This window comes from Ursus arctos, unplaced genomic scaffold (genome assembly GCF_023065955.2).
Source record: "Ursus arctos isolate Adak ecotype North America unplaced genomic scaffold, UrsArc2.0 scaffold_4, whole genome shotgun sequence".
In the NCBI taxonomy this organism is placed as follows: domain Eukaryota; kingdom Metazoa; phylum Chordata; class Mammalia; order Carnivora; family Ursidae; genus Ursus; species Ursus arctos.
The window spans coordinates 64,726,039-64,738,736 of NW_026623056.1; the positions used below are offsets into that span (position 1 = coordinate 64,726,039).

At 32.4% G+C, this 12,698-nt stretch overlaps 1 protein-coding gene across 1 annotated transcript in view; it reads left to right on the plus strand.

Annotated features, from left to right (window-relative positions):
* ROBO1 (roundabout guidance receptor 1) overlaps positions 1 to 12,698 on the plus strand; it is a 763,832-nt gene that overhangs the window by 680,117 nt on the left and 71,017 nt on the right. The window contains exons 9-10 of the mRNA XM_057306889.1: positions 3,330 to 3,454; positions 6,048 to 6,219. Of these exons, the coding sequence (XP_057162872.1) occupies positions 3,330 to 3,454; positions 6,048 to 6,219 (297 nt within the window). The remainder of the gene's footprint in view (positions 1 to 3,329; positions 3,455 to 6,047; positions 6,220 to 12,698) is intronic.

Here is a 12,698-nt window from a genome sequence, read left to right on the forward strand (position 1 = left end):
ACAATTTGACCCTAAGAGAAGCTCCCTATTTTTTAAGTTTAAGAGCTATACAAATAATCTAACAGTGTTCATACTAATACAGATAGAATGGATTGTTCAATAATGGGGATGCAATAAGGGACTGTTTGAAAAAAATAGCTTTCCAGATGCTACCGTATATGTAAAAATATATATGGATTAATATTTAAACATAAAGAAGTAAAGACAAAAAATAGGATGAAAATGGATGTGAATGTTTACATAATTTATTACATATTATATAATCTACATTTTATTGATAGAATGAATACCAAAAAATGGTTAACCAGATTAGAAAGACTGTCGACAAAATGAAAAAATATATCTACAACATATACGAGAAATGGATAAAATTTTTGCCTATCAATAGTTCTTAGAAATAAAAAAGATAAGCATAGGAATACAATATTCACAACAAATAGGGTATCACTGACAGGGTAATGTGAAGATAAATGTTTAATTTCACAAACATAAAAAGGCTAATTAATAGGAGGCTGTATTCTCAGTTCGGCAAAGATGTTACTGTTCAGTGTTAGTGAAGTTAGGAAAAGTGCCCTATGGGGAGGCATCAGTTGAAATCATCTTGAATATAATTGGGAAAGATGTTAATGTCACTACTGTTTCTAGTAGTGAAAATTGGAAACAAACCCAGATTTTAAAACAATATTTTGGTTAAGTAATTTAAGTAATTTGTATATCGATTATTAAGCAGTTATTGAAATGATATTATAGAAGAATATTTTAAAACACTATGTTCCAATTTGCATGGTTGAATTATGGGTAGCTCTTCTTTTTTTCTTCGTTTGTCTAATTTTCTAAATTTTCAACAGTGACTAATATATGACATTAGTGAGATGGTTGTATATTTTTAATTATAGCGAGTTTAAATGTAGCCTTTGAAAAATGTCCCAACATTCTATCATAAACATCAAATAGATGGATGTGATGAATGGCCTTCTCAATCCAAAAAGGTAGATGATGGTGATAAATTGATAGAGGCCCATTTAATCTATTTACATTTTCATAGAGATATATTTATATCAAATATTTAACATACATGTAGAAAAGGATTTTTTACAGTTATATTTCTAAGACATATCTTGTGGCTGATGTCACTGTTGATGTTGGCTCGAGAATATGCCTGCAAAATATAGTAAATTCATTTCCAGGCAGATATCCTGTGTGGAAGGATTGCTGCAGGATAAATGTAGTTAGCATAAGGGTTTGTATCCCTTGTTCCCAAATAAGTCTTTGAGGTTGGAGGAGAGCTGGCATTTTATAAAAGAAACATGGGTTCTGGCACACGTTATTAGACATGCTTCTGAGATTTAGGAAAGAGACCACCCGAAGTTTATACTTCTCTGAGTGGTTTGAACATTTACATTTTCCTACTCAAATTCCCTGCATATTGGAAAGTCATATTCTCACAGTCATTTAATTAATCATTTGTTTTTCTTTTATTGAAACAAACCAAACCCTCTTCTGGATTTAGTTTATTAGCCAGTCAATCCTTTCAATTTCTTGATCTGATTTCTACCTCAATTATTCCAGCCCCTAACTAAGGAATCCAATGCTCCTATATGGATGTATATGGAGGAAAATCCCCAGGCGATGATATACATGTCTGTTATTATACCTGGATAATGATAGTGTTTGCTAAATGCATGAGTAAACCACTCAATTACAATCAGAGTTTAAAAAAATTATAAGCTAGAACTTCAACGTTACCAAATTGAACCTAAACTATATCTCCTAACTTCGTATTTTCTTCCCTATAAGTTACAGGACATTTGAAGGCATTTGACCTGATTTTTCAGGTCTCCTATAATTTTCTAGTCAAATGGTATAATTTTTACTAAACCTCAATTAAAAATAAAAAGGGAGTATGGAAGAAATCACACTAATCTAGAAGTTAGGAGATCTAATTGCTTTCTTCAGTTTTGCCACAATGCAATCTGTAGCAAGTTCTATTACTCTCTCTCTCTCTCTTTTTAAGAGGTTTATATTTCACATGAGAGATTTACAAAATTTATATATAATATATATTATGAATATTTGTATATCTGTCTTAGATGCAGTTGCCTAGACAGTATTGATCAAGAGGAAAGTACCTTTTCAAACCCTCACCTTCCTTAACAAAGAAATCATATTCTTGTGAGCAGGGTGGTAGCCTTTGTGGACATAATCTGAATATAATTTTTGGTTCACGTTCCCTTGAAGGCGTTATCCCAAGTGACTGATATAAGTAACTAAAAGTAATTTTAATAATGGAACAGTCTTAAAAGTGGATTGGGAGAACCCTGTCCTGTATAAACTGTTAGATGCCTGGCTTGAAAAGTTCACTTCCGTGTGAACTGAGACAAGAGAGGAGAATAATTAGGTGTTTCAGACAGCTGATAAGAAATGCATTTGAAAAGTGTAAACAGTAGGTAAAAAGACTTACATTCAGTGCACATTTTCCTAAGCATAAAGCATGGCCCCCAAACAAACTCCCCCCCCCCCAGTGACTCCATCAGCACACCAAATGTTTTCAGCTGCCATTGCTCTCAATGTAACTGACACAATTTTCTGACACTCTATTTACTGCTGGATGAAGTGGCCATTTAAGTCTGTATAAATCAAACAGTTTGGACAAAGCTGGCAGTATTTATAATGTCAGGATGAGCAGATGTTTCAAATTTGCCCTCATTTCCATATATATTCTGTTCGAACATGCCCTTGCCTATGTAAATGAAGGAGGCATTTGACTCTACTATTGCTTTAAATTCATTTCTATTCAAGTAATTGGACTGAAGATTCTAAATGGTGATAATTTTCATGGTAGCATTTCAGGAGCTTTCGAGTTAAATTAAAGTAATTTTAGGGCCTACTTACATCAGGAGGTCCTTGGGTATATGATTAAAGTCCATTCACCTTTAAGCAGCTCTAAATGAGAAAAGATATTTATTCATACAAATTTCAGGTATACTTTGAAAGTAAAGGGACAAATGGCAGCTCAAGAATTCTTTTTAATGTGGAGGTTAATCTTAAAAGGTCAGCAGATTAAAGAAAAACAAAAACCTCTTCACACAAAAAAGTTCTATTCCTTTCTATAACTACGCACTTAATTTAGTTTCAATTAAATTAAGGATGAGAACGGGTACATTACATCTTACAGTGCATAATGAGTTGTATAAAATAACGGCAGCACCTGGGATACCAGCAAATTTTCTCAATTAGGATAATAACTACATGGTTTTGATTCGGATAATTTGTTTCATCTCCTTTAGAACCTTGGTTTTGATTTGGATAATTTGTCTCATCTCCTTTAGAACCTCCACACTTCGTTGTGAAACCCCGTGACCAGGTTGTTGCCTTGGGACGAACTGTAACGTTCCAGTGTGAAGCAACCGGAAATCCTCAACCAGCTATTTTTTGGAGAAGAGAGGGGAGTCAGGTAAGACCTTATTCTAATATTTCAGTCAGGAAAGGTGGGTGCCAGATATATACGAAAAACCAAAACATTATTTAGTCGTATAGCTGATACTTGAAGAGAATTGAAAAAAAAATCTCTGAATGCCCTAGAAAATTTCAACTATGAGAGAGAAGACAAAATTTCCTTCATTCTTATAAATCTAAAAGCAAATTTCCCTTCCTAGCTTTTGTACATGGGGTGGTGTATTGCATAGTAATTATCACATTAAATTTACCTTTATTTCCAATTCAGCCACATTAAAAAAAATACACTTTTTCTCAACATAATTTAATTATTTATATTATTCAGATATCTGTAATTGTGGGTTTTTTTGAAGATGTATGTATTTATTTTAGTCAGAGAGCACTTGCACACACGTGGGGTGGAAGGGCAGAGGTAGAGGAGGAGAGGGTCTTAAGCAGACCTTGTGCTGAGTGCAGAGCTGATTTGGGACTTAATCTCAGAACCGTGAGATCATGACCTGAGCTGAAAGCAAGAGTCCCACGCTTAACAGTGCCACCCAGGCGCCCCTGTAATTATATGTTAAAAGAGATTTACACATATTTAAAAGAGATGATAATTACTCAGTGCAATTTCTCTGAAAACACCAGGAATCTCAAATGTCTTCTTCACTTCTTTATGTATGTCTGTATGTCTATGTCTGTGTGTGTATAGATAAATAGATATCAATTATATATATATATATACATATATATATCAATTTATATATGTCAATAAAAGATTCATCAAACTATGTGGTAGTCTATTTAGTACAGATGTCATGTTAAATATAGTTCAGTATATTCTAATTCTTTGAAAACTATCATATGTGATTGCCATTTGCTATCAAATAACTAAACATTTTATAAACCAGATTTTTCTATATACATTGAGCTACAATATAAAGCTCTATGCTCTTACAGACTCTAAGTTCACTATTGGGGTTCAGCTTAATAAAAAGGAAATTTTGAAATAATTTCACTTTGAAGATAATAAGAAACTTTAAAATCGTTTTTATATGCCCTTTTTTCTCATCTTTTATTAACTTGCCTTCTTCAACAAGAGAAGCGTTTCCCTTTACTTGTTTTTGATATGTGTAAAAAAGACTCTCATTCATTTTTAATACAGTTATTCCTAACCTTTTTTATTTTTTGCTTAAATCAGTCTTGGGCGAGTTGTTTCATGGTCTTGCTTCTAATGTGTTACAATAGGTAATATATAAGTAGGTTACTGACTGCACTCACTAACCTTTTGTAGGCAATGCATCAAGTTCACATTTGTTTTCACTTTGGTAGGCAAATATAACTTGATTATGGTATGTAGACCCTCATTTGAGATATAGAACCTTCGTTGATTCTAACACATTCCATTTGGCCTCAAAGACTTAATTTGCTGATAGCAAACTATAGACAAGAAAAAATGAAATATTTTAGTACAACAGAAAGAATTAGAAGTGTATTATATAAGAAAACCTACATAGTGGTAATAGTAAATCCACTAAAGTTCTTAGAAGAGTAATATTTAAATGTTTTACTTAGTTATTAAATAAATTATTCATTAAATTATTTGAACTATGTTAAGTCTTGAAATAATTTTGACTTGGTTTGGCTTGGTTTAATGATACAACTTACTTTTTCCTACAATTTTGTCATTGGACACGTATTCATGGAATAGTAGATAAGCCTTTATAAAATTATATATGTTAAAAAGCAATTAAACTTTTAAAAAGGAACAACTTAATTTGGTTAGAAGAAATCTTGACTTTATTTCATGAAAAACAATGAACGAAGTGTTATTTCCCATGAAATATACACTCTCTCTAACAAGGGAACAAATTTTGACTCATAGTGAGAAATTTGTACCTGAAAACAAATCATATCTTGTGTTGACTTTGTATACAGGTTAACTTATATAGAAAGATAAATAAAACTCCATTATGAATGCTTAAATTTAATATTTGATTTTCAAAATAATCCACAACGGATATGTTCACCATCTAACAGGAGAAATAAGAAACTGTTTACAGTTTGATAGAAGCTTCTGAACTTTCATAGCAGACAGATAACAGAGACACTTGTTATGGTGCCAAAATGATATTTTTGAACTTCATTTGTTAGAATGTGTCTAAATTTTGCCTTTGTTTATATATGAAAAGATTTAGTGTTTATAATCCTAATAGTCATACATATGTAAAGCAAAGCTTTTGACTTTGTGTCGATTAGTATGTAAAACTTTTAACTCTGTTGATACCAAATATTTTTCTATATCTGGTATTGTTTGAAATTGATAATTATAAAAGTACAGATCAATATTTAGAATTTACTTAAATTTTAAGATGATCCTATTTAAGGCTAGATCATTAGACTTTGTGTTTATGTGTATGTGTGCATCTATACATGGGGGTATGTGATGAAAGAATATTTAGCTTATTTGTGTATGTATGCGTGTGTGGTATGTATATGTGTTTGTATACATTTATATACCTATTTATAAATATATATGTATACATGCCAAAAATATTAGAACCTAGCAATTAACCTAATGTTATTTTTTCCTCCCAAATACTGCGTTCTAGAATCTGCTTTTCTCATATCAGCCACCACAGTCAACCAGCCGCTTTTCAGTCTCCCAGACTGGTGATCTCACAATCACTAACGTCCAACGATCTGATGTTGGTTATTATATCTGCCAGACTTTAAATGTTGCCGGAAGTATCATCACAAAAGCCTATTTGGAAGTTACTGATGGTAAAGTAGAGCATTTTTATTTCAAAATGTTCAAATTTGGCTTAGGATCTAAAGAGAGTGTCAGTAAACGTGTTTATTTTCTACTGTGTATCCTTTCTGACAGCAGCAGCTAAAAAGGATGTCGATACAATGACATAAGTCTAAAATTATTCTTATTTTAACTTGGCTGTACTATAAATTTCTAGCATCAAGTCAGATCCATAAAAGCACAAATTAAACAAGGAGAAGTTTATACTGAATAGGTGTACATGGGAATGTTCCCACATTTTAGAAAATGAAATTATTTAAAATCTCTTAGTGTAAAAAAATCCTTTTTTTCCTCACCAAGTTGAGGAGATAAAATAAATTGCTGATATGTCCTACTCAAAACTCATTATAATAAACAAGTTTTCCATTAATAATGTGATTTTGTCCTGTTTATCAACTCCCTTAAACCTGATCAATTAATACCAAATAAATTATGAAGACACAGTGATGGAAAGAACCTTCAAACCATGAGATGGAGAGTAGTCATAATTTGAGAAGAAAAGAAAAAAAATGTGTACATATAAATATTGAAAAATGTACATACACATCTGTATATACATATATACCTAAAATAAATATATACATATAATATTCATTCTTTATGTTGCTGTATAGTATTCTATTGTATAAATTGCTCACAGTTTATTTATGTACTCTTCCATTGATAGATTGCTTTCAGTTTAGGGCTTTTATTAACAAAGTAAATATTCCTGTACAAATCTATAGATGGGCATGTGCACTCGATTATCTTGCTTTGCTTTTTGGCAGAAGAATGTACCCATTTTTTTTCTTTTTCTCATATATTCCAGATATAAATTTTTATCAGATATGTATTATAAGTATTCTCCTAATGATGATTTTAAGGCTTAAATCGCTAATTTTGATTAGGACTAATGTATTTATTATTTTTCTTTTGTAGTTGGTGCTTTTAATTTTCTGTCCTACCTTAAGGCCATGTAGATGTTCTCCTATGTCTTTTTTTAGAAGTTTCATAGTCTATACTTCTAAGATATAAGTTTGTAATCCATTTTAAATTATTTTTTGTGTATGGTATAAAACAAGGATCAAAATTCCTTTTCCCCTCTATATGGATACTAATGGTTCCAGCATCATTTATGGCAAAAACAGTATTTTCCATACTGAATTACAGTGGCATCTTAATCATAATTCAGATAAACATAAATGTGAGAGTCTGCTTCTATTCTATTCTAGTCCATTTATATATTTATGCCAGTATGTATGTTCTTAGTTATTGTAGCTTTATGGTAAGTCTTATAAACAGGTAATGTAAGTCTCCAACTTTGTTTTTCTTGTTTTGAGTTGGCTATTAGAGGTCCTCTGCATTTTCTTATAAATTTTAAAATGACCTTGTTAATTTACAGACACACACACACACACACCACACAACCCTAAACAATAACAACAAAAAATCTGAGGTTTTAATTTTGATTTCACAGAAATTATTGAAAAGTTTAGGAAGAAATAACATCTTAACAGTCTTAGTCTTCCAGTTTAGGGGAATGATATATATTCCTATACATCTCTCAATTTATTTAGATCTTTAATTGTCCCAACAATGTTTTGTAGTTTTCAGGGTAGATACCTTCCATATATTTTGAAAAACCTATACCTATGATATTTTATGATTTTTGATATGACTACATTCATATAATATAAATATATATATTTCATTATTGTATTGAGGCCAGATGTACAATTAATTCTTTGTATATTAACCCTGTATCCAGCAACTCGCTAAATATACTCTTATATAAGAGTTTGTAGGTATATTATTTTGACATTTTTATGAACAAAATGTGTTAACTGCAAATAAAATCAGTTTTACTTCTTCTTTCCAATATTTATACATTTTATATCTCTTACTTGTCCTGCACTGTGATCTCTAATGTAATGAATAGAATTGATGATAGTGGAAATATTTTTCCTGATCCTAACCTCAGGGGAAAAAGTAAGTGTAATGTTAGCAAAGATTTTAAAGATAGAATTTTGAAATAAAAAAAAAGAATTCTGGAGGAAATTTTTAACACATTAATCTGATTATTTTGTTTCTTAGTGCTCTCAGGATAAAGTTTATATTCCTTAATATGCTTTACAATTTATGATCTGACCTCTACAGGCTCAGCTCTGAATACTTTGTTTGCTTACATGCCCTCATTTCATTGTGTTTGCTCTCCTTTTCTTTTATCTGAAGACTTCTGCACATGCTGTTTCTACTGGCTTGAAATTTCATTTACTTTAAGAAGCATTCCCCCGTTCCTCAAATATCAGCATTCTCCACCCTGCCATCTGTAGAAAGATAACATCCTATACTTTTCTGTGTTCTCTATTTATTTTCTTGTATTCTTCATTAGACATGAAGTTCCGTGATTGTAGGGCCCATGTCTATCCAATAAATACATACTCAGTATCATACTATACCAAAGTCTGACACATGGTACACATGCAATAGATAATTTTTGAATGAATGGATGAAATGAACCACTGTTAGTTAGGTCAGAATTCAAAATTATGACTGTCTCATTCAAAAGCCCCAACTCTTACCTCTGTCTATGATACATATTATATATTACTGGCTCCAATTAGTTAAAATGACCTAAAATGTTTTTACAATTTCTTCCATATATTAAAGCTATTAAGTGATGGCTATGAAGACCATGTATGAATTTGATAATGATCAATATAATCAATAGGTAGAAATGGAACACAGAATTGCACAACAATTTATAATGGCAACGTTATAAGAAAACTTTATATATACAAGCAACTTATATATGCAGGTGTACATGAAAAATGGCCAAAGAAAACTATGGTAAAATATTTTCAAGTATTTCGTATTATTCTAATTAATAATTGAAAGCAAAGCTTCCTACATGCCATCTGATACTGCATTGTCATAAATTGCTATATTTGTGAGAATAGATCAAGGGTAGTAATTTTTGCTAAACTAACACAAGATAAAAAACCTAACATTAAATGTCCTAATTCATTTTACAGTCTCTGGGGTGATTTAAGATGGTTTTGTGTTTGCTGTCCTGGTACTGTATTTTTAGTTTTGTTTTCTTTCTTTTGGAATTCATTGATATTGTACACACAACTTAACAAGTACGTACTCATTCTTCACAGGTAAACTGTTATTACTGTGAGTGCTGACAACATCAGCTTTTGCACATTATCAGGTCAAGTCGAGACGATAGCTAGTAGGCAGAATACTACTGCTATTTGACGTCAGTTTCTCAACCTTTCTTTATTGTTTGCAAACAGAACAAAGGCAAAGAATAAAACACGAGGCACCGATGATAGTGGAGTAGGAGCTGTCTTTGAAATGTTGTTTTTTGTCGCTGTGGCCTACCCCAAATAGCATTTGACCCAGGAACATAGAAATTCGTATCACCTATTTAATTGGAAATGTTTCTTTTATTACTGGAATGTAATAAAATTAGTATAAAATGTAAAATCACTTGCATTCGTCTTTCGAAAGTTATTGACATACAACGAAATGAGTGTTAACTTTTATTCAGAAAACAGAGACCTGACAATTATCAACTAGTTAATTTGGACAGGTGACTTGTACTTCCCTAACTAACTCATAAGTTTGTAAGATACATTTGCGAACTGATAGCAAGTATGGTACGTAATTCTGATATTTGTTGGTATATAAATATGAGCTTTTCATACATAAACTGGTCAATTGTGTACATGTTATTTTCTTTCTTTTTTAAATATATATATTGAAATTTTATTTTATTTTTTAATTTTTTTATTATTAACATATAATGTATTATTTGTTTCAGGAGTACAGGTCTGTGATTCATCAGTCTTACACAACACCCAGTGCTCACAACACATACCCTCCCCGGTGTCCATCACCCAGCCATCCCATCCCTCCACACACACACACACACACACACACACACACACACCCCTTCAGCAACCCTCAGTTAGTTTCCTGAGATTAAGAGTCTCCTATATTTTTTTTCACTTAAAATTATTTCATGAATGTATTTATATGTATTAACATAGTCTTCATGATCATTGTTTTTGAGGTAACAAAAGATGACTTCTGATGATATACTCTCATTTTTTTTAGGATCTTCATATATTTCATGAATGTGAGACAAAGATAGGAAACTTTCATAAACTCTGCTGTAATGGATTATACCACCTGTGGACTGCCCACACCAGCCCCATACCACTGCTAACACCACTGTACTGGTACCCGTTCATACTAAGTTACAGTGACTCAGGGCTTCCCTTGTGCCAGGCACTATTGCTAAGAACTGTTCATATCGACAGTTTTAAATTTGACAACATCTCATTTACAGATAAGGAAATGGAGGCACAGACTGGTGAGAAAGTATGCCCAAATCATACAGATCATAAGTAACAGAACTGAGATTTACAACAAAAGTTTGTGCTGTCCAGGATGGTAGCCAGCTGCCCCGTGAGATTATTTTAATTAGAATTTCAATTACTTACAGCTTATTAAAATTACACATCCAGTTTCTCTGTCACACCAGCCAGATTCAGATGCTCGGCGTCCACGCGACGCTCTTGGCTTCTGTGTCGGTAGCACAGCTACGGAACGTTTTCATTTTAGGGCCACATCTTTCCCCAAGATGCGCTTACTCACTTTGTTAAAATTCATTCTAATTATGATAATTCATTCTAACGGTACCAGTGTAAAATATGAGACCCAAATTTGAGGTTCTTCTTAAAATCCTAAATTTAGGTTTGACTCAGAAATGTACTACACTTTTTAGTTTGTGAGAACGTAAATAGTGTATCAGTATTTTATTCTATCCTGTGATAACAACAAAGTGTTTCATGTTTTTCTACCTAAAAATGTGAAATTGCTTTAATGAACTCCTTCAGCTCTGGTTTACCTATCAGTTTTTTACAGAAAAGGGTAAGTGGCAAGATCACAATTCATACACATGTCTAGCTTTTTGCAGCTAGCAAAGCACCTTCATATGTATTATACCATTTAAATCTTCATAGCAATCCCTTGAGCTGGCTAGATCATTATTATATTCCAATTAGAGATTAAAAAAAATAAAAAAACAAAACAAAACTAAGGCTTAGAGAATTTAAGAAGCAGCCCAAAGACACATGACAGATGGAGTTGATAATCAACCCTACTCCTCTTCTCTTGCCTTATTTTTGTAAACTACCCAGTGTAAACCAGGGAGAAATCAATGAGAGAGCAACAACAGCATTAAACTGGGTCAGGATAGGATGGGGAGGTGTGAATGACGCTAAATATGATGCAAACATCAAAGCACTGTAAAGATGCAGAAAACTGGAGAAGTCCCCAGATACTGGATTGTTTCTCAATGTAACAAGACTACAAAATGTAAGCCACTCTGTTCCTGGATTTAATTATAATCCTTTATAAAGAAACACTGTTACTAATTTAATTAATGTCTAGAAATAAATATTCATTCATTCTTATGATCAAGGGAACACAGGTGGTAGAATGTTCTAAAACCCCAAAGCAATAAAACGTTTTCATTCTTTTTTTCACACTTATCGGGTGGGGCCTCTAATTAGATTTTAGCCAATCTCAACAGAAAATGTACAAAAGATTAAACAATCCTAAACAAAGGAATCATTGGCTTACATTTGTCATCCATGCAGTATGTGAAACACTCCTGCCAGGTTACAAACTCCAGCCTTCTACCATGCCTCCCTGGTATTTGCAAATTTCATACCAGTAATCAAGCATGGTAGGGAATCAAAAAGGTGGGTGAAAATGCAGTTGCTGATTTCACTCTCTTGCTTTCTTATTTTTGCTTAAGCTGAATGCACAAAACTAATAACTATTGCATGGTAAGTGAGGAACAAATTGAAGTGTGAGTCCAGTTTGTGAAAATCTTTGGTGCATAAAACCTTGAACATGACACATCTCGCTTTGCAAATTGTTGCATCCAAAATTTAGTTACTCTAGCAAATGTATTTGAGCGGTTTTCCAGTTTTTCCTAAATTCACCGAGACTGGGAAAAATTTTCCCCGTGTAATTCTGTTAATAGAATTCCAAGATAGAAAGAGCTCAATCATATTGACTTGTAATTTCTGAAAGTTCAAAGCCCCTTTTTGAATCCAAAATTGTCAGACGTGTTGGTAAGATACCATATTTTTTTCTGTTGGACACAAAACCGTTATCAGATATCAAATTGGCTTTAGTTCATTTGTGGAAATGTGTCTCCTAAGTTTCCTTGGGGTAGGTGGTTTTTTGTTGTCATTGTGTTTGATTTTTACATACTTTAAAGTTTAAAAAGTACACATTCCACTTCTCACCACTAGACAGCGACTTCACCATCCACAATTCTTTTTTTTTTTTTTTTTTTAAGATTTATTTATTTGACAGAGAGAGAGAGAGTGAGGACAGTGGGGGAGCAGCAGGCTCCCCACTGAGCAGAGAGCCCGATGCA